Raw genomic sequence first — 25354 nt, 5'->3', positions numbered from 1 at the left:
CTAGTAGCTTTTTGGTGGCTTTTCAGTTTAATAGTGAAAATGCCATGACGAAACAATCGTAGACAAAACGATCTGACGGCGAATATTCCATAGTTGAAAAGTCCTGTCGTCGAAACTAACAAATGCGAACCATTCTGTCGGCGAAACACACCATAGGTGAAACGTTCTATCGACGAATCTCTCAAAAACGAAACGTCCTGTCGGTGAACAGTCCAAAGGAGAAACGACTGTCGGAGAACGGTTGCAGAATCAGGGAGTCTAGTGCCTGGGCAAAATAGAGACTCGTAGAATTTATGAAACCTAGCACATGTATGCAATTATGCGTGCATGCATGCAATGTTGTCATAAAATCTTAAAAAAAATAGGTAAGGAAAAGCTAACATTAGCCGCTAAAAGGTTATATAAAAAAAACAACGTTTTGGTCTGCTTTGGAATCCAAATTCACACGAATCGTAACTCGATGATGATTTAGCGGAGCTATCTTCCAGTTAGAGCATCAAATCAGCTATAAGTCATGTTTTCATCAATCTGACTTGACTGTTTCGAAGCTTATTTAATTTGAGATAGGCACTACGTTCCTCGCCATCTATATCCGTCTCTTTCTTACCTACATAAGGTCTGAAAAGTTCCTCTCAATTGGGACTGACAGAAAGACAAAGAGACAGGTGAAACTAAATAAAACTTGTAAAATACCAAACGGTACTTGAATATACGAGTATATCATTTCAATAACAGGACAATTACAACAATATCATTTAAATAAACGCAATTTAATCAGTAGCCGTCAGTTTGCTAGCGTGACACAAACGAGTTTCAGTCACAATGTGTAAAAACAACAACAACACTAAATAGAAATGTGAAACTTATTAAATATATAAATGAACAGTGGAATTACAATTAGAAAATGAAAGTGATTAATCTTCTCGCCTTCATTTTACAATTATCCCAAAGCATTGGAAACACAGGTGAGTATTTACTTACTTAAAATAGTCACTGGTAACAATTTAACTTCTTCATTTACCAAGTATCACAGTTACATTATTAGATCATGAAAATAATTGAACTACGTGCCAAAAAACAGATGAACTAAATAATGATCTACTTACTTCTTAATAATATTTTGATTTTATTTCATTTGTTGAATGTTAAATTACTGAAAGTCTTCAACTTTTTGATTTCGCTCGCAATATTGTTAAGAATGTATGTGACTCATGAGACCACAGATTAAGAATTAATATAGACATGAACATAGGTATAAGTGCAATAATAAGATGACTAATAAAACTGTAACACTGATGACAATGTAGGTACGTATAGCCGAGTGGTTAACAACACACCACGTTGTGATCTACGAATGCTTGTGTTTTGTCTGGGTTTGTTGTGAATGTGTCCCGCGACACAAGTGTTAATTATTTACCTAATTAAAAGTCGCCTATCTTTTGAAGTAAGTAAGACAGTTTAAACTGTGAAAACGTGACACGGCGTGGATCAGCGAGGCTTTCACAAAGTACATAAAATAATTTATTGATGTAGACATAGAAAACAGGATTGATATAGGTATATTAATTACCTTTTTTTGGTCCACGAATCATACCCAAGGCAAAGAGGCGGAAGTTATCAATTGGTTAATTTTTTCCTCATAATTTATTGCCTTGGGCACGCATGTTGCATGTACACAAAAACCACCGAACGGATTTAGATGAAACTTAGTACACAGATAGTTTATAATCAGGATTAACACTTAGGACAGTTTTTATCTCAATTTTATGCCACTTGTTTAAACTTTAAGATTTTATTAGTGTTATTATTTATATTCCCGTGGGATCATTAATACCAATAATGGATCTAAAAGCTTAAACTTCAAAAACACTCAAAAATGCCACTCCTGATTGAAAGCACCAAGTTCACTGACCTAGCGTTCAAATTTATCCATTGTATATTTTTTTTAACAAGACGTTAAGAGTTTAAACAGGGCCTCGATTCTACTATTTACAATGCCCTATGAATGACCATTCATTTAATTTCAATCTAATTGCCACCAATTAGATGAAATTCGCACTATTCCTATTATTCTAAGCATTTTTATTTCACCACTAACTGTTGCCCGCGACTTCGTCTGCGTGGTTAGAAGATGTAAGACGACCTCCGTGGTCGAGTGGCGTACGCAACGGTTTCAAGGTGTCGCTAGCTCTGAGGTCCCGGGTTCGATCCCCGGTCGGGTCAATGTAAAAATTCACATTTCTACATTGTCTCGGGTCTGGGTGTTTGTGGTACCTTCGTTGTATCTGAATTCCATAACACAAGTGCTTTAGCAACTTACTTTGGGTTCAGAACAATGTATGTGATGTTGTCCGCATTCATTAAAAAAATAAAAAAAAAAGTTATGATTTATACATGCCCTATTTTTTTCACATTTTCCATTGTATCTTCGCTCCTATTAGTCGCAGCGTGATGATATATAGCCTTCCTCGACGAATGGTCTATTCAAAAATACCTGAGATTAGCGTGTTCAAACAAACAAACAAACTCTTCAGCTTTATATATTAGTATATATAGACATATAGATTTTAAATTCAGTATGTGACGGTACACTCAAGATCAACACAATGAAATTCCGACTATTGTGTTTCAAAGTTAATTCAACTGCTAATCAGTCGTCGCCGTTGTAAATAGCAGAATCGGGGCCCAGTTCGAATGTGAGTTGTAATAATGATTTTCGTTATGACAGATGGTGTGACAGACCTCGTCGAGTCCTGGCCGGTCTCCGAATGTTTCTGCCAACACAGCAATAACTTCTTAGACATGACTATAGTTGTAAATCATGCAAAAACTAATTTAGTTAATAATTACCGGGTATACGAGCTTGGTAAGTCTAATCCTACTGATATTATTTGACACGAAAGATTGTATGTATGGATGTTTTTTCTTCTTTCATCACAAACCGCCATCTAGTGTCAAACTAAGCAAAGCTTGTATTATGATTACTAGACAACTGATAAACGTATTTATATACATAACTAATTACATTATATTTTAGATAAATTAAAACTAGATGTGAAACAAAAAACGATAGTGCTCATCACACAAATATTCGTTAGAGTGGGAATCGAATCCACGACCTCTGTTACAACAGTCAGAGCTATTAACCACTAGACCAACATGGTGGTTAATAACGCTTTCACTGTCAGTTACTGCCTTCTAGCCCTAAACAAGTCAAAGTCTGTGCTGCAGTTAACAAAGAACTGATTTAAAAACACATGTATATTTAAAACACAACACCAATTCAATTTATTCCAACTCATTTTAATCAGGCAGACCGACATTGTTACTTACATTTTACTAAGATAATAATTGATGTTTTGTTTTGCAGTTACTAAAAAACACGATACGAATTGTGAGTATAATACCAAGATTAATTAAATAATAACTCAACTTATGTGCATTTAAAAATTAGATAATCTTATGATATAAATCAGTTTAGACCTTCAGACAGATTTGAAAAAAATATTGAGTACGTATTTTCATTCTATCACATCAATAAAAAGCAAGAAAAATAAGGCACTAAAGTACACTAATGCACTTGCTAGTAAAGAAGTGTACTGGTAAGTGACGTCACACGTGATTTTGAATCACTGTATTCCCTAATAGTTTTGTTTACGAGATAAAATAAAACGCAGTGTAAATATTTAACAAAGTGTTTAATATTTTTTGGAAATTTGTCTAAGTGTCTAAACAGTTTTTTTCATCAAATATTCTATTATTTTATTACTTTTAATTAATGATATGATATGATATTTATTGTGTAACTAGGACTAGATTACATGACAGAGTAGTTTTATGACAGTATAGGCAGGCACAGAGTTATTATTAATCTAGTTAATGGGTATTTATATGCCAGTCTAACCTTACTTCTCTCTACGCTCATAACATGCAAAATTAAAAGCTTTTAAACGCGATGTGTAGCATGCTTCTAGCTCTGACATAACCTTTATATTTTTTCAGCTCGGGATTTATTCTCGGGGCCTACTGACCGAGATAAAAATATAACTTACGAAACAAAATTGAAGCATATCAAGCGATTATTATTAAAGTTAGAATTAAAAAATCCCCAGTCGGGCTATCCGTCTAGTGCGACAGATATCACCATTTTTGAGAAAGGAACTCAATCCGATTGTCCAGGTACGTGCTTACTGAACTAGTTTAGAAGTCCTTTTGTTTTCAGGTCATGTAAAAGAGGAGCTCGTGGCTAAGCTATAACTGCATAGGTGCGTCGGTCACAGGTTAAGCTACGCTTGACGCGGTTGGTCCATAGATGGGTGACGATGTTTCTAATAAAGAGTTCCTCCGTGTTTCGGAAGGCACGTCAAATTGGGTCCCGGCTTTTATTATGACTATACTTTATAAAACTGATAATTATTTTCTTCGTAGAATGCACATTTCAAATAAAATAAATATATATTGGTGTCTTCAAATATCGAAGTAATCATTTGAATGTGGCGGTAATTAAGAAGAGGCCTTAAGTGATAAGAAGTATTGGTTAGAACCCAACTTATACAAACGCACACCTACAAATGTATTAAAGGAAACCACTCTTTATTTCAGGAGATAAAGATACTGAGAATAGATGTATTATTAATTTGGACCTGTCGTCAGCAATCGATCGTACGTATATCATAGAAATAAAAATTGTAAAACTTCGACACACTTGGCAATCAGAATATCATTATTGCAAAAAGATAAAACCAGTGCTGTTAGTGGTAGGACAACCTCCGTGGTCGAGCGGCGTACGCACCGGTTTCAAGATGTCGCTAGCTCTGGAGTACCGGGTTCGATCCCCGGTCGGGTCAATGTTAAAACATTTCTACATTGCCTCGGGTCTGGGCGTTTGTGGTAGCTTCGTTGTATCTGAATTCCATAATACAAGTGCTTAAGCAACTTACTTTGGGTGCGGAACAATGTATGTGATGTTGTCCACATTTTTTTAATAAATTTAAATTAACATATTTTAATACGCTTAGAATGTAGTTTTTGTCTTCCAAACAACTGTTTTACTTTATCCGCAGACCCTATGTCCTACCTTACTTACCCTACCTTAACCATTTATTATTATTTTCAGGTGTAAACACAAAAATGTCTGTAACAACTGGCAAACAAGGGCAATCACATAATTTTTACTGTCAATCTGCGGGAAAACAGCATAATTGGTGCTTAAGATACAAGACAGGTATTAGGTTAAGTGCGATTAGATTTAGAGGGTTCCATACCAATGGGCTAAAGAAAACAATTAAAAAAAAACATGCTGTCACTGCGCAACATGTTTTTTTTCGTTCATCAACTGTCGCTGAAAATCGTTTTTATTTTTGGCAACAGATGGTTGATTGTCGATAGACGAACAGACAACGCAACATTAGTAATAGCGATACATTTTTACCCTTTGCCTACGGACCTCTTATAAATATCTAGACACAGATTGTTAGGAAAAAAAATTGCTTCTGAACATTCAAATGAAAAACTTCCATATCAGAATCACAATAAGAATCAGAATATTTTTATTTGTAAAACAGGATATTTACATAAAGGTGTAAGGAATATAAAAAAAGATTTAATTAAATTACTTATTTACAGGTCAAAACCAACATGCATGTTTAAATAATATAACAATATTGCCGGTTAATTTCGTTACTGAATTAATATTGCAATTTGAAAGGTTTGACAACGGAATGATGGTGCAATGTTCTAACGATGAGAGCAATACTCTCGCGCTGAACACGACATTGTCGGTGACAAGTAAGTATACATTATGATATTGTTTGACACCTAGAAGGTACATAGAAGTTATGCCGTGACACAAAATATAATTATTTCCATGAAACATGGTTTAAAAAGGTGGTATATTAATGTGAGACATGTTTGGTTACAGTTAAAGCATACAAACTAGGAATAATTATTATATCGTATTAACATTATCTACAATGATCACAAATTTAAAAATGTATAAATCGTATCCTTAAATATTAACAATGCCATTCAGAAAATGGTCTTAAAGAACAACGCCATCTAGTTACAAATATGGAACTAAATTTTGACAGATAATATTAAAATTTCCTTTTGAAGACCTGATTACTATTTTTTTTCAGGTACTATAGAACGTATGCCTCTTATAAAGTACAATAGCTTAGAGGACACTCGGTTTGATTGTATGGAATACGAGAATACAGCGGGTTTGATAAAAGGTAATATATAAGTAATTAATCTAAAGAATCTTTACAAGGATTTTTTTATTCCTGCCCCGTTGTCGGTAATCATATATTGGAAGTTTATTACCGTCTTAAAATTTTTCATGCGTGTATATTGTGTGAAAATAGAATATTACGATGACACCGATTTGGTGCTAAAGCTGCTGCTTCAGCACCAAATCGATTGCTGGCGGCAGAAGCGTCGACATTCAACGCAAAATACTCCAACCAAAAAATGTTTGTGTCGTATTGGGGACGAATAGAAACGATCTAAAAACATTATAAAAAAATACATATAATTAAACTTTACATATTTATAAAATTGATTTTTTTACACTGGTGTATAAAATGTAGCTTGAAAATTTCATTTTTTTTATTACAATACCTATATCAGAATGCAAAAAAAATTATTAAATATGGTTTATAAAACTTCCAAAAAGACTTTTTCATCCCTGCCAAAGTCGGGAAACCAGGCCAGAAGTATTGCCGGCCTTTTGGGCAGTATATTATATTATATTGCATCTCTGTTAGAAATAGTGCCAAAGATTTTGTATTAAGTTTTTTTTTTTTTTTTTTAATTCATTTCATTTTCCGTTCAAGATATTTCTTGTTATCATCATCATCATCTCAGCCTATAGCTGTCCACTGCTGGACATAGGCCTCTGCATACGTTCTCCAGCGCGACCGGTTCATTGCCACCTGCACCCCACGAGACCCAGCGGCTTCCACCAGGTCGTCGGACCATCTGGCAGGTTGTTTTTACTTGCTACTTATAGCTAATACAAAACAATTTTCTTTCCAGAAGTCTACGTAGTCTTCGTCAGTCTATCGAATGTTATTGAGGAAAGTCCATCGCCGGTGACGAAGAGATTTGATGAGAGTGACAACGGTGGCATGCTGTGCTGTGTGTATTACACGAGGAGTGGAAATATTGTCACGAGACACGTCGCTAATAAAACAACGTTGGTGTTATATGACGACGGTACTGACACTTCCGTGACACGTAGGTAGTTTTGTGCAGTTTGATAGATGTTGCAAGTTTCACTGAAATCAATCCAGCGATATGAGGGTTGTTCTCTTGGAAGATGGGTAGGCCATTAGTGTGGGACGCCACTTGTGTCGATACTCTTGCGTCATCTCATCTTCCCGGCTCTTCCACAAACACACACACACACACACACACACACACACACACACGCACGCACGCACGCACGCACAAGCACACACACACACACACACACACACACACACACACACACACACACACACACACACACACACACAAACACACACATACTTTCGCTCGTTTTTTAAATATTTGTGTGATCAAATTTTGTCGAAATTTACATCTCATCTCACAAGTCATAACAACTCACCATTTCATGTTGCCTCGTACTGTCAACAACCTCCTCGTACAACTGCTAAAATACTGTTTGTTCTTCAGAAACGCTCAAACCTCTGGAGAGCAAAAGCCCAGCTCCAGGCGAAAACTTTACTCATCCTGACACACCAGGCCCAAATTTACACACATTAAAAACTCCAGTCAAACATTTAGTCATATTAAATGGCTCAGTTCAGAATGACTCCGCTGGTGTTCTGGGTGCAATGTTTTCTCAGCAGTTAAAGAATTTAACACGTCCAGGCGTTCGTGAAGCCGGTGAGTTTCAATTGAAAGAACTTACTGCTTTGAGTAATCTGGGCCTCAAGTCTGCTATTTACAATAATAATAAATAATAATAATAAATAAATGCGGACAAAATCACATGCATTGTTCTGAACCCAAAGTAAGTTGCTAAAGCACTTGTGTTATGGAATTCAGATACAACGAAGGTACCACAAACACCCAGACCCGAGACAATGTAAAAATGTGAATTTTTATATTGACCCGACCGGGGATCGAACCCGGGACCTCAGAGCTAGCGACACCTTGTAACCGGTGCCCACGCCACTCGACCACGGAGGTCGGCCACAATGGCCGATGGATGAGTGGAAAGTCGTTTTTTTTTAAAACGACTCCCGCAATAACTAAGGAGTTTCACAAACTTACAATTCTCGTGCACAAAGACACCCAGACTCAGGACAAGCATTCGTGGATCACACAAATGTTTGTCCTACGCGGGGATCGGACACGCGACACGGCGCGCTCAGTGGGTTTAGTGTGGTGACCTCAACCGTTCAGCTATCGCATGCACTATTCGTATTATTCTAAGCATTTTTCCAACTCAATAATTGGAAATTCAGTGCGGGGCGGAACATTCCCGGTTAATATAACAGTTCTAATTATTGTTTTGGCAGAATGCTAAAGAGAACTAATTCCACAGATGCCGAGTCTTACAACGGGACAAATTACAACATTTTGTACATAGCCGGCGGCATCGCATCAGTCGTAATATTAGCTATAGGTTTAATAGCCAAGAGATTCAAGTTTAAGAAAACCAACTCGCAACATCTCGAATTGGAGACTTATGCAACTGTAAGTTTTTTATCTATGTATTTTTTCCGTTTTGGATACCATGCTGTTTTCCTTTGCGTAGACTTATACATACACCAGCCTTAAATGGCTTTTGTCTTGTATTCGCCCTTAGTTTAATTACCTAATGATTTTAACACCTGACAATTCTAATAAAAAAAATGCTAATGTTTTGTGACGGCTCGTTGTTTTCTTCTTTAAAGTATTCATTACAGTTTGCTTATCGTAATAAAATAATCGTAGGTAAACTTAAATTATTTTACCTATTTTGGAAACAACTGTCAAAATTCAACAAACATTTTTTCTCTCTCTCTTTTAGAGTGCCTAGTAACCACAGCGCAGAGGCTTTGACTAACAATTTTTTGGTGGAGGTAATAATTGTTTCGAAGTCTGATATTAATATTTGTTATTTTTTTTGCAGACCGAGAGAGTACTTTATGCTGATTTAGATAATCTGAGAGAAAGTCCTAGTACAAAGTATGTTTCGAACGCAACACCCTATGCCACTATCATTGGCTCTTTACACCCTGCGGAGGACGGTAAAAAATAACGTTTATAGTCTATGGTCTGAGAGTCACGGACGTCTTTTGAACTCTTTTGTAAAATGTTTGAATAACGAAAATTGTTAGTCTATAACCCATTATTAAAAAAAATAAGTAAATGAAACGAATAAACGACTGATTTATTTTACTGCTATATTTCAACATACATACTATACACTTATATAAATAATTCTATAATCGTTTGTATTTTGTAATAGCTATTAAAATAATTTATTTAAATGAGAATTCTGTTTTCATTACTTACAATCTTTTATTTATTTGTAGACCAGGGTTGGTACAGTTGGTCAGATAATTTAGACCAGATTTGGCGATTCCAGATTACAATACTTAACTCCCGCTTAAAAGTCTGTTCATAGAACCATCCGAAACTACTTGACTACTCCGAAACTACTCGATTGTAATAGGCAGGGACCGGCCGGATACTCATTGAAAGGGTTTTTTAAGGGGTTTTTTTAAGCGCTTCAAGAAAAAACCAGGGACCGGACAACCCCACTTTAGAGTTAAGCCGTTTGACAGGGTAACCCGTACACGGGGTAACTCATATCGCAGTGTTACCTTTTGTTCGAGTTACAGCCTCGAAACCCAGCGAAATGGTTAACACCTTCATTATGGTAACCACGTGAAGGGGTTAACCCCTTCAATAACTTAACCCTTTGAAGTGGTTACCTTCACGAAAGGCTTTTATTCGTGTTACCCTGAATTACCCACTAAACTTGAGCTGCATACTTGCACCCTAGCGGCCCCTCATTGCTTTACTAAGACTACAGCTGATTTTCTTCTATCGCCGACGCGTCGCGCCTCTCGGACAAACTACCTACGCGCGAAACGTCATATAGGTAACTAGCTTTTGCCCGCGACTTCGTCCGCGTGGTTAGAAGATATAAGTTAGGAATTTTTGAACGAAAGCCCTCGAAGATTAATATTTTTCCCCGTATTTGCCACATTTTCCATTAAATCTTCGCTCCTATTAGTTGCAGCGTAATTTGATATACCTAGCCTAAAACCTTCCTCGATTATTGGTCTATTGAACACAAAATGAGATCAAATTTTTTAGATGAAATTATTTATAATAATTAAAAAAAAATCGAATACAAGTTTTTTTTCATTTTTTGCATTTTCTGAGAAGATTTGACGGGTGAATTTTCGATTGAAAATCAGAGTGTTTTTTTATATTAATTCAAAATAAGGTGAATAAAATAAATATTTTTAATCAAATAAATGACAGCGTATTTGGGACACAAAAAAGTAAGTTTTCACCAAATTTCGTTACAAAAATAAATTTTTGTAAAAGATAAAAATAAAAAACCACAATCTTGGTTTTTTAGATTTTTCACATAAATTTTGAGGTTATGTGAAAAAAATGTAAACACAAAAGTTTTCGATCTTTTTCTTTTAGAACTTTGCCATTTGACTTTTTTCGATACGAATTTTAGTTTTGCCGGAAATTGATAAAAACCGTTTTTTACTCTTCAAACGTCACTCCCACCCCCTTCCCGACCTCAGATCAGCCGTAAATTATTTTTCCTTTCATTTTTATAATATTCCCCTCCTTTTCTAATGGGTTTCATCCTACTATTTTTTAATTTGGTTTTAAAAATTATCGACCCTGGTCTACAAGTAGTATAGACACGAAAAATATATATCACAACGTTTGAAAAGTGCGACAAGCAAAATTAAACTGTAAGATCATATCCACAATGATTTTTATTCCATGTTTCAAGTCGCTCGGTAAATGCAACAATGGCGCCGCACGTGGTTAGACTATTTTCAAACTAATGTCTATGATAAAGAGTGCATATTGCATTGTCTTAGGTTGGAGTGGGTTACCCTGTTACAGTGTTACAGGGTAGTAAAGGGTAACCTGTTCGGAACAGGGTTCCAGTAATCCGTTCGAAGGTGTAACATATGTCATAGGGTTTTTTCTTGAAGCGCTTAAAAAAACCCCTTCAAAAACCCTTTCAATGAGTATCCGGCCGGTCCCTGGAAAAAACCCTATGACATATGTTACACCTTCGAACGGATTACTGAAACCCTGTTCCGAACAGGTTACCCTTTACTACCCTGTAACACTGTAACAGGGTAACCCACTCCAACCTAAGACAATGCAATATGCACTCTTTATCATAGACATTAGTTTGAAAATAGTATAACCACGAGCGCACGTGACATCTTACCGCCCAGCGGCGCCATTGTTGCATTTACCGAGCGACTTGTAAACATGGAATAAAAATAATTGTGGATATGATCTTACAGTTTAATTTGGCTTGTCGCACTTTTCAAACGTTGTGATATATATTTTTCGTGTCTATACTTGTAGACCAAGGTCGATAATTTTTAAAACCAAAAAAAAAAATAGTAGGATGAAACCCATTAGAAAAGGAGGGGAATATTATAAAAATGAAAGGAAAAATAATTTACGGGTGATCTGAGGTCGGGAAGGGGGTGGGAGTGACGTTTGAAGAGTAAAAAACGGTTTTTATCGATTTCCGGCAAAACTAAAATTCGTATCGAAAAAAGTCAAATGGCAAAGTTCTAAAAGAAAAAGATCTAAAACTTTTGTGTTTACATTTTTTTCACATAACCTCAAAATTTATGTGAAAAATCTAAAAAACCAAGATTGTGGTTTTTTATTTTTTATCTTTTACAAAAATTTATTTTTGTAACGAAATTTTGTGAAAACTTACTTTTTTGTGTCCCAAATACGCTGTAATTTATTTGATTAAAAATATTTATTTTCACCTTATTTTGAATTAATATAAAAAAACACTCTAATTTTCAATCGAAAATTCACCCGTCAAATCTTCTCAGAAAATGCAAAAAATGAAAAAAAACTTGTATTCGATTTTTTTTTTAAATTATTATAAATAATTTCATCTAAAAAATTTGATCTCATTTTGTGTTCAATAGACCAATAATCGAGGAAGGTTTTAGGCTAGGTATATAAAATTACGCTGCAACTAATAGGAGCGAAGATTTAATGGAAAATGTGGTAAATACGGGGAAAAATATTAATCTTCGAGGGCTTTCGTTCAAAAATTCCTAACTTATATCTTCTAACCACGCGGACGAAGTCGCGGGCAACAGCTAGTTACCTATATGACGTTTCGCGCGTAGGTAGTTTGTCCGAGAGGCGCGAGTCGCGGCGCGACGCGTCAGCGATAGAAGAAAATCAGCTGTAGTCTTAGTAAAGCAATGAGGGGCCGCTAGGGTGCAAGTATGCAGCTCAAGTTTAGTGGGTAATTCAGGGTAACACGAATAAAAGCCTTTCGTGAAGGTAACCACTTCAAAGGGTTAAGTTATTGAAGGGGTTAACCCCTTCACGTGGTTACCATAATGAAGGTGTTAACCATTTCGCTGGGTTTCGAGGATGTAACTCGAACAAAAGGTAACACTGCGATATGAGTTACCCCGTGTACGGGTTACCCTGTCAAACGGCTTAACTCTAAAGTGGGGTTGTCCGGTCCCTGGTAATAGGACATTATAAATAATAAATAAAAATATTATTTGTTAGTAAGAATATTTTTAAGCACAGTGGCGCTACTTTAAAAATAAATTCTAAATATTCTGTTTCCAAAGTGAAATATTTAACCGTCTAGAAATACAATAGGATGTTTCAATAAAAACAAAGAAATAACAAGAAATATTTTATTCACACTTTACTGAGCATGATAATTTAAGTATAATCAGTGGTTCATAAAACTGTTAATATTATTTCATAATTTATTTAAATAATACTGTTAAGATAAATACAGTGTTTTGACATTTCAAATAAGAAATTTAATTCAAATAAATACTGCTTAATAAAATTCATGTCCAACTAAGTTGAGATTTTAATGAAATAAATATCAATATTGGATAAATTTATTTTAAAGATCTCATTTCGAAAAAAATTGACACCTTAGCGTAAATACCTACTAGGCGACGTATTTACGTTAATACATCAAACCAGTGTAAGTACATTATTATATTTGTTCAATAAAATACATTTTAAGTTAATATTACAAATATTCAAGGTTTTACACAAAACGATCGCATTAGGTAAATTTATAAATAAGATGTTGTTTATCCAAACGTTTCAGCTTTTGAATTCCAAAAGATTGTCAAAATAAAAGAGCCGAAACAGCTCCCGTTATGTTTTTTTTTTTTTTTTTGACTGAAACCATTTTGAGTTTTAGTCAAACCAAAGTCTCTTCAAATCAAAACTTCATCGTCAATCGTCTATAACGAGTTTTAGTAAAACCTTGTCAATTTAAAAAAGTCTCGCTAAAATACAAAGCAGAGATGCGAAAAGTCAAATTTACATTTTATATTGCACTAAATTCATTTAAAACTAATTCTAAATTCGTTTCTAAGTACCTAGCCTATTAAGACCAGTATAAAATCTATGCCCCGATCACGACACACTCCGATGACAATGATTTTTATGATTAAAACCTTTTTTAAGTACATTTAAAAATAAATTTCATTTAAATTGTTTTTTTTTTGCCATCGGCTTACTAAGGTACATGTTTTACGCGCGTATAATATGGGGCATTAATGCTACGTTTTATATGTAAAACAATATTAAAGACAGTTTATATTTGAAACTTAGACTTACCACCTACACTTAAAGTGCGTGCAGTTTTCTGAGAGAGACAACGCTATACACGGTTTAGAGTGTCATCTCTTTCTCACAACTACACTATATTCACTTGAACATGTGGTGGTAGACCCGATCCATTTAATATTAAAACAATATTCTAAATTAAAAAATGAGATTTCCTTTTCAGTAAATACTGTCATATAGTTTATTTATAGCTATTATTTAATATATTTAAAATTGTTCATAAATTAAACATAGACTTATTAATAAAACTAATTCATGATCTAATCATAGTGTCACATAACTAGGCTTAAATAAATAAATTTCAGACTATAGAATACAGAAATAATACCCATAAAACTAATTTAAAACAACAACAAGGATTTATGAAACGATGAAGTTATGAAATACTTCTTGAATATCAACTTTGCTTTTTATTATAACCTATTTTTTCTAACCAGGCCTTCATTAATTAATAGATATCAATATAATTGTCTGGGCACTCGAGAATACTTAAAAAAAACTTTTTAATAAAGAAAAATTTACAGTAGGTAATTTCATTTTGTATTATGTACTAGCTGTTGTTGTGCTGCTGTTGTGTAGAAGGCGTTAAGCATGGATGTGGATGGATATAGGGGAAGAGGACGACCAAAGAAACGATGGATGGATTGTGTGAAAGACGATATGGCTGTAAAGAGTGTTTCTTGTGAGATGACGGCCGACAGGAAGGTATGGAAGAAGATGACATGTTGCGCCGACCCCAATTAAAATAATTGGGATAAGGGCAGGGGAATGATGATGATGAATGATGATTATGTACTAGCTGTTGGGCGTGTCTTCGTCTAGTGAGTCTGAGTAAAGTAAAGATTCTTTAATAACTGGATTTACCATTCAGGTATAATTAAGAGGTATATTACTAATTCTCAGTTATAACTCACTATAAAGCAAAACAGTTTCAAATGGAAAAAGATTGCGTAGAGTGATCTACAACTAAACAGTTTTACTTCGAGAGGTAATTAAGTAGTTATAGGCCCTTAATAAGTGTCCCTTTTCTATTCATTTGTTCAATGATCTAAGTTCATATTCAAGGAGTATTTCATTCAAGCCGTACACTATGTAAGCTGTCAAAATTAGGCATTTCACACAAGCGACGTACTCAAGGACAGTTGTAGAGTTAATAAGAGAGAGCGAAGGAGGAAACTTTTACACTAAATACTAATATTATCCTAATTTAAGTAAATAAGCCTTATTTTGCTTGGGTAATACAGCTATGTGTTAAAGTGTTGCTGTGTGGAAGAGAGACGTCGCTCTACGTGTAGTGCGCTGTCACCCTTACACAATTGTAATTGGCAAAGCATTGTCTTGAAAAGCTATGGTAGTGATGGTTTAAACATTTTTATGTGATGGTTTTATGTTGTAGTTCGGTCTCCGATATCAGACAAGTTGTATCTCTAATGAGTCCAACTACGCAAGCTTATATATCTATGAATCAATTACATAACATGTTATGAAAAAGAGCTTTCTAATTTTAGGATCATTTACTTTTATCTTGTCAAAAACTTTGTAATTTCTACATTATAAATATTAGTTTACGCAAAGCTAAATTTTCATTTTAGGCAATTTAAAAATTATTTCCCGCCACATTTTGACAGCTCACCTCAACCACAAACAACGCGATCAACCTTCACGGTTGATAGCAGAATGGGCATAGACTAAAAACGTACCGTTACATAGCTTCACTTTTGTTATTTTTCTGGGTCAACTTACTCAGCGTACTTAATTGTGGGAACGCAGTTTTATTCTGAACCGGGTTTAATCTCGAAGTCATGAAAATGAACGGTTCGTATAAAGATGGCCGATCCATGGCTGAGACTTCAAAATGGCGGATCTTTTCCCGCGCGCACCAATTTGACGCTTTCGAACACGTGTTTTCTAAACAGTTGACATCATCTGGACCCGTGCGGTTGCCGATAACTAGCATTACTACCTGTAATCCAAAAAAAAAAATCATCGATAACCTCCCATTCCACATAAAAACTCTTTCCTGCCCCGCGCTATCCGTTCCTTCCAAAAAAAACACACAAGCTCTGTACTCTGTTATTATTTTATCATATCTTTGGCAACCAGTCCTACTAAGGGGTATCATGTCGCTCCAGTAACTGGGTTGAGGAGGTCAGACAGGCAGTCTTAGCTGCATCCACAGGCTGACCCCAACATAGCTGGGAAAAGGATAGGATTACGATGATCCTAAGGATATCACAATATCTATGATTGAATATGGAAAAATATATCTATGTAAGTATATAGATGAACCCAGAAAACATTAGGTATTTTGAGCCGCAGTGTAAGAGAGGCGAGGTTTCGCTAGTACCTAAAGAGAATTTATTTTTCAACCTTGTTAATATTCCCTATAGAAGTTTTCGCGTGCCAAAGCGATATACATACTTACCAACATTTCGTGCCGGTCACGGCCACAGGGGAGCCATGAACTTTTCTGGCATAACATTTTAAAACTAATTATGCAATGGCATATATAAGTGTAGGTATATGTAAACTAGGGACGTTATACGGATATTACGATATTTTCGGTTCTGTTCGAATTCAGTTTCGGGTATATTATGAATACTTTTATATGTTACACAAGCTTATAAAAAAACCTTTTCGATAACTATTTGCTTGGGAATCAAAGTACGTAGATACTCAGAGAGTAATTTCAAACGAATTTAAACTCGATGGTGTTTTTAGTGGTGCTCTTCTTCACCTTTAAGCATCAGCATTGCTATTTCCGGATGGGAAATCATCAAACGACTCTTTCCGCTTTGGCTTGAGCGGAAAAGAGTGTCAAACTTCAACAGACAAAAAGACCGACTAAAGCCCACCCAACATGCATGGGATGCATTTTGGGTGGTTGTTTTAGTCGGTGTACTCAAACCCTTTGTGTACCGGAGCTACGGTAAACCCATCGGAAAATCCCGCTTCAAAGAGTTTCAGCATCTGATCAGCTTTTGACCTTCACACCATGTCATCTCATACGGAAACCGGGAAGTAGATCAACTTGCAAGATTGGACTATAGACCGACATGCAGATAGACAACGGGGCATATAAAACTAAATAAAAGCGTGTGAGATTAAGTCATAATATGACATAATCTTGTTAAATTGTAATTATTCTATTTTTAACTCCGCCAATATCCAGAATAAATAATATCGGTTCCGAAAAACATTACGGAAAATATTGTATAAGGTTACGGCTATCCATATTTTTCCCAGAGTATATAACCTGCATTCATTTAACACAATTATAATTTATCATGCTTATCGTGTCATTATAAAGGAATGCATGATTATCGTTAACACGCAAAATATTATTTTTTGTTATTATTATCAAATGATGCAACGGTTTACTCACACGTAGGTATGTATCTGGAGTGATGACTCGCGATTTCGGCTCGCGACCCGTTGCCGTGTCAGCTTATAATAAAGAACTTCGGTTGGGTCCGAAACTAGTCGGGCAATCCCGATAAATACTTGTCAGTATCATCGTCATCTAATTCTCCTATTTTTTTAACGACTCCCGCAGTAATGAATTTAATCCTTGTGTCCCGAGGGTTTTACAATATTCTCGTGAATTCGCAAGTCACATGCACAATGACACCCAGACTCTCAGACTCTCTGGACAAACGCTTATCCTATGCGGGGATCGGACCCGCGACACGACCGCGCACAGTGGGTTTGGCGTGGTGCGATTACACCTAAGTTAACCTTTTAAAAATAAATAAAAATGATATAATACCTCTTTCTTATCCTTATTCCTGTCGATGTCTTTCTTTAAATACATGAGCACATCCAGTGACTCCGGTCGTGTGGTGTCGTATACCATGACGAAGCCCTCAGCGAAGCCGAGGTAGTGACGCTGTAGCACCTGGTTGGCTGTCAACTGCATGGTCGGGGATTGAGGCGGGCCTGTCATAGATGAATAAATAGATACGAAAATCTTTGAGATGGTCTTTTTTTATTTGTGTGAGGGATATTTATAGACTTTTTTTCGACCATAATTATTGTGGCGGGCCTGTCATACATTTCATACAATATTTGCCGAAATCTTTAAGATGGTCTTTTTTATTTGTTTAAGGATTATGCCCGAACTATTTTTCGCCCATAGTGATCTTTTGGCTAATTGTGTTTTGTTTTTGTTAGTTGTTTTTTTAGGAATAAGTTGTTTCACTTTTTGAAAAAAAAAATGACAGTAATGGATATTCTTCATACACCTTTTATGATTTCCAGATTAAACAGCCCTAGTTAACAAAAATATTTTTTTTAAGTTCTTCAAGTGAACTTGATGACAGGAAAAAACTTCTTAAAACAATGACATTAATAAAAAAAACAAAGTCAGGTCATATTTACACAAAATATTATGGCTGAAATCTGAATTGCAACATCTAATGTCAAAAAGAATCCTGTTCTATTCGTCCGCATTTAAAAAAAAAAAAAAATATAAATCAACTGAAAACAGGTTTATTAGGAATAAATTGTTATTTTTGCTACTGACAAGATTCCTCCTAAATTATTATAAATCTTTTACATTGAGTGAATCCTATGAGGCCAGTGCTAGTCAACCAACTTTATTAAGTAAACCAGTCTCCAGATAAATATGTAAAAATATTAATTAAACATTAGATATTACAAAACAGTAGAGTTATACCACTCAAGTGCAGATTTTTGCTGTGCTTGGCTTGTGTGATGTTAAAAGAAATAAAAGCTTAAAAAAATATAATTGTGTCCTTATTTACAATATTTATGTGCAAAACTGCATAATTCATAAGATGTGTTCTCTGTGGTACATATAATTTTTAAAAAGATGATTAGTTTAATTGTGATCCAATTCACAACTACTAGAAAATAAGGTAATAGGCTAATTTATATATCTTTAAACAGAAGTTACATAGTCCTTGAATATTCAAACATATAATTTGGTTAAGTTAGAACATACATAAAAACTTGAAACTGATTTAAAATTTAATTTCTGTAATAAGACATTAACAAATCATATTTTTAAATTAAGAAACAGGGGGATTTTTTAACTTCCTGCATATAAAAAAATAGAACACAAGTTTTTAGGCACAGACAAGCTTCATAATGCCAAAGCAGTTCTTACCAGCCTGTACAAGCACTTAAGCAGTAACAAATCAAATTTAACTAAACCTTTAAACTCGCCTGTAAGCGGGGGCTCCAATCCCGCTGTATCGTAAAAACAGACTCTCTCTTTCGTACCCCGATCAGTTTCAATATTTGCCACATAAATGTCCTCAATAGTCGGGTAAAATGATGACTTATAGCTCACATTTCCATATATGAGTTGTTCTAATACGGCGGTTTTACCCACGCCTTTCATCCCACATACAACTACTTTGCTAGTTTTCCCCATTCTTCTTTTTATTTTAAATTATTTCACTTTCGAAACATAATGACGGATGGTGTTGTTCCCCTGCAAATAATTTACACTGGTGATTAACTATGCTAGTCAATAGTCAACTGTATTAGTCAAATAAAATAGATTATTTTCAGCTTAATTAATATAAAGGAATTATTCATTAGCCGTACATTTAAATACTCGTAAGTTAGTTTCACTTTATCGAGGACGTCTACTTGTTGTTATCCCACTATTATGACAACTGTGACAATATTGACAGAAAACGTAAATGTAATTTGCGTTCCGTTTCATACTTTTACTTTAAAAGATCCACTGTTCAACATGAAATTCAGTAAACTACTTACTTAAGACACGATTATTTGATATTTAGACATTAAGTTATTATGTTACTGACCAATTTTTATTATACGTAAGCATAACGCTTATCGAAAATCGTCGTATTTAAAGCTTTATCTGTTCTGATTATCTTATCGTTTCATCAAAAAATAATCGGCCTCGCATCAATCATATTATTAAACTTACAAAAAAAAATTCATAGCAAAGCGGAGTATTTTGTTGTTCCGCGTTTGAGTCAAAATCAAAAAGCAAAAAATGCGAAGGCGTTAAAAGTTTTGACACTTTCGCAGTTGCCTTTGTCTGTTGTCATCACAACTCACAAGTTGTCATTTAGTTTGACAGCATGGCGGCCACGGTTTCAGATTCGGAGATAACAAAAAGCGACAAATTTTCTATTTTATTACCAACCTACAATGAAAGAGAGAACTTACCTATTATGATATGGCTTATCATTAAGTATCTGGATAACAGGTAAGTGCCCGGGCATGTTTTACTTAAGTACTTTGTAAACAAAAAATATTTCGTCATTGCTTCATGTTTTCGCGTTTTCTTGCAGTGGATATGATTACGAAGTGATTATAATCGATGATGGAAGTCCGGACGGGACTCTGGATGTGGCCAAACAACTGCAAAAGCTCTACGGTTCCAATAAGATAGTACTTCGACCGAGAGAAAAGAAACTAGGATTAGGTACGGCGTACATACATGGGATGAAACATGCTACCGGCAACTTCATTATTATCATGGACTCTGATTTAAGTCACCATGTAAGTACTAAAATGTTATACTATACTAGCTGCTGCCCGCGATTTCGTCCCCATGGGTAGAAGATATAAGTTATGATTTATACCTGCCCTGTTTTTTTCACATTTTCCATTGTATCTTCGCTTTCCTATTAGTCGCAGCGTGATGGTTTATAGCCTAAAGCCTCCCTCGATGAATGGTCTATTCAACACAAAAAGAATTTTTCAATTTGACCAATAGTTCCTGAGATTAGCGCGTTCAAACAAACAAACTCTTTAGCTTTATATATTAGTATAGATTCAAGAACATTAATACTTCTATTGCAAAATCATTGCTTTTAGTGTATTTGCCAAACTGATAGATGTCTTTTGTTGTCCTTTAGTCACTGACTCAGTATAATTAAATTATACAATAAGTACTCAGCACCAAGTTCTGTTAACACAGTCAGATTTTCATAACAGAGACACAGCTAATTTTATCAGTGCTGTTGTGTTAGCATATTCCTAGTTACATTTCACTAAAAATACAACCTTTTACTAATTTACATCTGTTGCTGACTGTATATGACAATATAAATTCTAAAAAAATATTTGTTTAAATGAATTACTTAGAAATTCAAAGAAAACAATATGAAAGTAAAGATTCCACTGATATGAAACATATTCAAATATATTGTACATTGCAGAGCTTATTCCCAGTTTTATTTTAACCAAAAAGTTTTAACTCAACAATGTAATAAAAACTCTTTGTTACATTTTTCAGCCAAAGTTCATACCACAATTTATAGAATTACAACGGGAACATGACTATGATGTGGTATCTGGGACTCGGTACAAGGATGGTGGCGGTGTCTACGGTTGGGACTTCAAGAGGAAGTTGATTTCACGAGGAGCTAATTTCGTCACTCAGACACTGTTGAGACCTGGTGCTTCAGATCTTACAGGATCTTTTAGGTGTGTATATATTTTTCCAATCTTCTTATGGCTTGAGTATATTCTTTCCGTGTTGTGTAACAACTATAGTGTGTAAGATTAGATACATATCTTAATGGTTGAAATGGTACTGAAAAATCTAAATCTTCGACAATATTTTTTGTGGAAACTGATAATAAATACTGCTATTCTGCCAACCAAAAGTCTTATCCAAGTATATTTAATTATTTCATGTAGGTGGTTCAGATGGGAACTTGTTTTCAATATAACTCAGAAGATTGGAGATTAGAAGCCATGTCCAACAAAATGGGACTAAGAGAAAAACTGGGAAAGAAAATAAGAAGTCAAATTACAAGATTGAAATATTTTGTGTTTTATTTTACAGATTATACAAGAAAGATGTCCTTCAGAAGTTGATTGACAGTTGTGTCTCCAAAGGCTATGTTTTCCAAATGGAAATGATTATAAGGTATTTATTTGATAAATTCTTAACATAAAATGAGAGTAGTAAGTTTATTAATATGCTAATAATTTTTATCTCGCCTTACTGTTTAGTTAACTGATTTCTGTTAAGTGGAAGTCACCATGCCAAACCCACTGTACTCGACATGTCGCGGGTTCGAACCCCGCGTAGGCATTTCTGTAATCCGCAAATGTTTTTTCTGAGTTTGGGTGTCTTTGTGTGACTTGAATATTCGCGAAAACCCCGCGAGCCAAAGATTAAATTCGTTAGTACAGGAGTCGATTTAAAAAAAAGATTTTTCAAACGCCGCGATCAAACTAACCATATAGTTAGCAAGCGTCACGTAGTTTCTTTCGTTTCTTAAAAGGAGGTCTGCACATAGGAAATCTGTAAAAGTTTGATGATTAATGAATAAACAATACAGGTTCACACCTAACTGACTATGCTTAGCATATTTTGTCCCTGACACTTTTAGGAACTATAAAAATACTAATTTATATTCTTTCAGGGCAAGACAGCTCGACTACACAATAGGAGAAGTGCCAATAACGTTTGTAGACAGAGTGTACGGAGAGTCGAAACTCGGAGGATCAGAGATCATACAATTTGCTAAAGCATTGCTGTACTTATTTGCTACCACTTAACATGTAATTAATACTTTCAACATTGTCTTGAAATCATACATTCTGCGATTGTCGGCTACGGTCACCGGTGCCCGACAGGTATTCGGTAATATTTCCGTCGGTCACAGGTGACCGACGCAGTTCTAAGATGGCTTTTTTAAAACTTGAACTCAAACTACGACAATGCCATTGGTTTTCGTATTTGTATATAGGATAAAGAATATTGTATTTTATATGTAAATTATGAACAATTTCTATACGATATTTAGTAAATTTTCCATGATAAACTTAGATTTCAAAAGCCAACTGAACTCCATAACGTTAAAAAATAATCAGTCATTGTTTTACAACTTCGATGTTACAACCTTAAAACTCACTTTAGTACATTTTCATATACCCTTTAAAAGGTACAATAATATAATTGATATATAATTGTAACATACTGATTTTATTTGTTAATTTAAGTTCATGAATTAAATAGAGAATACATTTTTATTTTAAATATTTATAATGGTTTTTATTACTCCGGGGTTCTGGGGAACGCTATTTAAAGGTGTTAGAACAACAAAGAAAAGTATGAAACAATGGTGGTTTAAAGTTTGCTCAGGTGTTGTTAATAAGGTGCAAAAATATATAAACATGAATTTAATTAAACACCACTTATTTTATTACCTACGTTGGTGCGTTAATTGCCTACATTTTGTAAGCTAAGCAGCCATGTTGTTTTTATTATTGACAATATTCGTTCTTATTTCAAATGTGGCCGCCAAACTTGCATACATACCGGACCCTTTTGAAAATAGGTTCCGTTTGAACGATCTCATTCAGCCAATATTTAATTTTAAGTTGAACTATTTTAGTGGTGATCCTTTGTGGGTCATAGAATTAAGTAGTGATAATTTTATTCAGCCCAAACTTAGACTCGGAAATTCGGCAGAAATGGACGAGTTTTACAAATACATCGCACCATTGATTTCAGCGTAAGTACCTAATTTTGTTTTGATATTATAATTTATCTACATTGCTACATAAATTGAAACAAACGTAAATCCTCGATTTAATACACCTAGCTCATCAATACTTATGTTGATACTGTTGATAGGTACTCGACGATGTTGGTTTTGCAACAATGACATCTTTAATCCTTTCAAAAGAAACTTCATCTGTGGATTTTAAGTTTTTAATCTAATAGGTACTACTAACCCACCTATTTCAACTGAGATTTCAACCCTTCGATAGCTCAGTTGGTAGAGCGGTGGACTGTAGCTGGTATAAAATTGTCATCCATAGGTCGCTGGTTCAAATCCGGCTCGAAGGAATTCTTTTTGCATTTGATATTAATAATCAAAACAAAATAGTTAATCTCTATTGATAAACTAGATGTACCGCAATTTAATTATGAACAGATAACCTGCGGTCATATATTTACCGAAATAAGTGGTTGTTTACATCATTAATCCGTTATGAAAGAAAAACCAGTTATATAATTTGAGAAATAACTCTCTACACAGCTTTTTATAGTTTTAAGAAAGGTTACAGATATTAGTTTTAGTTAAACAGATTTACACAATGTCCTTGTATATATACAGCCTAAGAAAACAGGCACAATATTTCCGTTGATAACCTACTAATGAACTTTTTACAGCGCCCAACGAAGACAGTTGTCTAATCCTAACAGAAGCCCGACGCAACAAACTCCAAACCCAGCAAAACCTAGTGATGCTGAAAAACAAGAAACAATTCACGATATAAAAAAAGATTTCTTGGGACTTGTAAATAAGTTTATGTAAGTATACCTACGTAAAGATTAAGGCAAATAAATAGGTTTTTTTATAAGAATAACGCTAACGAACAACTAGGTACGCAATGTTTAAATAAACATCTAATTTTGAACTCTATAAGAGCGGGAGCTAGTTGACATAACTTTTTTTTATTTTGGTTAAGAAATTAATGACTTCGACCCACAGGGTGTTGTTGTGTTGGACTCGGAGCTGAATTAAAAATTGTGGCTTATACGGTAAGAGAGATTCTTTACAGGTACCTACAGAAGTGAGTTTAAATTAAAGAATAAAAAAAGAGAGGAAGCCCCAGAAAGTTTAAATTCCCGCAAATTTATTATTCTTGTGTATAAAATTATTAAATCTTGTGTATAGTTTGCAACCATTAAATAAATAACCCTAGTCTTCAGTTGAATGTTGTATTTACTTTCAGATTATCAACAAATGTTGTACCAGATGCGTATCTAATGGACGACACCTACCATACTGACCCGACTGTAGCGGTAAATATAACATTTAACATTAATATTGGTTACATTGTGACCCGATTTGAATCTAGAACCTCCTATTTATTCTACTGTTAACCACTTCTTAAAGAATTTCGCCGTTAAAAAAGAGATACGCCTTGATTCCGTAACAACTATTGTCTTTACATATATTATGTGATGGTAGGTCCCAGGATTGTCTAAAATGTAGTACCCTACCGATTCATACATCATTTTTTTTTTCAGTTATATTTCAAAGGACCATACACTTCGTTAAAGGTTAGAGCAGGAAGAAAGCAGTGGAACTACTTTATAGAGCAAGGACCAAAGTTTGACGATTGGTTTTACGAAAATCACGACACAGCGGATAGTCCTATTTCAGTTCCCGGATCCGTCGAAATAAACCTATTTAGCACAGTCTTGAAGTATTTAAAATTAATGTTTCGTTTTCATCTTAATCATCAAGCATAGTTTGATTTAGTTTTATTTAATAAATGTGTATCTTTATCTATCTTATGTTTTCTTTAACTATTATACCTACAAAGACGTTTTCAATTTAAAGTAATTGATGCAAAACGTAAACTGACACACAGTGAATTGACAACGCAGTATTCAGCCACACATTGAGAGAATTTCCCAAGCCAATTTTACATAAAATATAAAAGTAATACGGTATTTATATAATTATATTTCAGACTAAAATATAAGAAC

The 25354-nt window shown here is 34.6% G+C and overlaps 4 protein-coding genes and 1 non-coding gene across 6 annotated transcripts; 4 read left to right on the top strand and 1 right to left on the bottom strand.

The window, feature by feature from the left end:
- The first annotated feature begins 807 nt into the window (after nt 1-807).
- Nucleotides 808-9380, top strand: LOC113494324. Its single transcript, XM_026872619.1, has 11 exons — nt 808-965; nt 2729-2866; nt 3371-3394; nt 4003-4179; nt 4603-4662; nt 5117-5224; nt 5626-5787; nt 6138-6233; nt 7039-7239; nt 8558-8709; nt 9128-9380. The coding sequence occupies exons 1-11, from the start codon at nt 905-907 to the stop codon at nt 9254-9256; spliced, it is 1308 nt and encodes a 435-aa protein (XP_026728420.1). The 5' UTR covers nt 808-904; the 3' UTR covers nt 9257-9380.
- Nucleotides 9381-15257: 5877 nt separating this feature from the next.
- LOC113494323 (NF-kappa-B inhibitor-interacting Ras-like protein) lies at nt 15258-19545 on the bottom strand. 2 transcript variants are annotated; one of them, XM_026872617.1, is made up of 4 exons: nt 19453-19545; nt 19054-19336; nt 17645-17814; nt 15258-15838 (listed from the first exon to the last, which is right to left on the bottom strand). In XM_026872617.1, the coding sequence occupies exons 2-4, from the start codon at nt 19274-19276 to the stop codon at nt 15578-15580; spliced, it is 654 nt and encodes a 217-aa protein (XP_026728418.1). In that variant the 5' UTR covers nt 19277-19336; nt 19453-19545; the 3' UTR covers nt 15258-15577. The 2 variants fall into 2 exon arrangements, with proteins under 2 accessions (XP_026728418.1, XP_026728419.1); XM_026872618.1 differs by having other exon boundaries at nt 19066-19336.
- A 276-nt stretch (nt 19546-19821) lies between these two features.
- Nucleotides 19822-22696, top strand: LOC113494321 (probable dolichol-phosphate mannosyltransferase). The gene is made up of 5 exons (XM_026872615.1): nt 19822-20089; nt 20175-20385; nt 21125-21315; nt 21680-21763; nt 22266-22696. The coding sequence occupies exons 1-5, from the start codon at nt 19962-19964 to the stop codon at nt 22399-22401; spliced, it is 750 nt and encodes a 249-aa protein (XP_026728416.1). The 5' UTR covers nt 19822-19961; the 3' UTR covers nt 22402-22696.
- A 160-nt stretch (nt 22697-22856) lies between these two features.
- On the top strand, nt 22857-25153 carry LOC113494322. The gene is made up of 4 exons (XM_026872616.1): nt 22857-23360; nt 24026-24166; nt 24592-24661; nt 24890-25153. The coding sequence occupies exons 1-4, from the start codon at nt 23098-23100 to the stop codon at nt 25112-25114; spliced, it is 699 nt and encodes a 232-aa protein (XP_026728417.1). The 5' UTR covers nt 22857-23097; the 3' UTR covers nt 25115-25153.
- Nucleotides 23610-23698, top strand: Trnay-gua. The gene is given in 2 exon segments: nt 23610-23646; nt 23663-23698. It is a non-coding gene; the product is annotated as a tRNA-Tyr (tRNA).
- Nucleotides 25154-25354: the final 201 nt, after the last annotated feature.

The sequence above is a fragment of the Trichoplusia ni genome, chromosome 5 (genome assembly GCF_003590095.1).
Source record: "Trichoplusia ni isolate ovarian cell line Hi5 chromosome 5, tn1, whole genome shotgun sequence".
NCBI classification, from domain to species: Eukaryota; Metazoa; Arthropoda; class Insecta; order Lepidoptera; family Noctuidae; genus Trichoplusia; species Trichoplusia ni.
This window is presented reverse-complemented; position numbering and strand designations above follow the sequence as displayed.

What these genes read in the sequence shown, in the direction of transcription:
- LOC113494324 (XM_026872619.1), top strand. Translation starts at nt 905, where the DNA reads ATGAAAGTGATTAATCTTCTCGCCTTCATTTTACAATTATCCCAAAGC. An exon ending in TACAGCGGGTTTGATAAAAG is followed by an intron (nt 6,234 to 7,038) that starts GTAATATATAAG and finishes TTTTCTTTCCAG; the next exon opens with AAGTCTACGTAGTCTTCGTC. An exon ending in TACTGACACTTCCGTGACAC is followed by an intron (nt 7,240 to 8,557) that starts GTAGGTAGTTTT and finishes CTAATTCCACAG; the next exon opens with ATGCCGAGTCTTACAACGGG.
- LOC113494321 (XM_026872615.1), top strand. Translation starts at nt 19,962, where the DNA reads ATGGCGGCCACGGTTTCAGATTCGGAGATAACAAAAAGCGACAAATTT. An exon ending in ACTCTGATTTAAGTCACCAT is followed by an intron (nt 20,386 to 21,124) that starts GTAAGTACTAAA and finishes TACATTTTTCAG; the next exon opens with CCAAAGTTCATACCACAATT. An exon ending in CAAATGGAAATGATTATAAG is followed by an intron (nt 21,764 to 22,265) that starts GTATTTATTTGA and finishes ATATTCTTTCAG; the next exon opens with GGCAAGACAGCTCGACTACA.
- LOC113494323 (XM_026872617.1), bottom strand. Translation starts at nt 19,276, where the DNA reads ATGGGGAAAACTAGCAAAGTAGTTGTATGTGGGATGAAAGGCGTGGGT. An exon ending in GCTTACAGGCGAGTTTAAAG is followed by an intron (nt 17,815 to 19,053) that starts GTTTAGTTAAAT and finishes CATCTATGACAG; the next exon opens with GCCCGCCTCAATCCCCGACC. An exon ending in GGAATAAGGATAAGAAAGAG is followed by an intron (nt 15,839 to 17,644) that starts GTATTATATCAT and finishes TTTGGATTACAG; the next exon opens with GTAGTAATGCTAGTTATCGG.
- LOC113494322 (XM_026872616.1), top strand. Translation starts at nt 23,098, where the DNA reads ATGTTGTTTTTATTATTGACAATATTCGTTCTTATTTCAAATGTGGCC. An exon ending in ATCGCACCATTGATTTCAGC is followed by an intron (nt 23,361 to 24,025) that starts GTAAGTACCTAA and finishes AACTTTTTACAG; the next exon opens with CGCCCAACGAAGACAGTTGT. An exon ending in ATACTGACCCGACTGTAGCG is followed by an intron (nt 24,662 to 24,889) that starts GTAAATATAACA and finishes TTTTTTTTTCAG; the next exon opens with TTATATTTCAAAGGACCATA.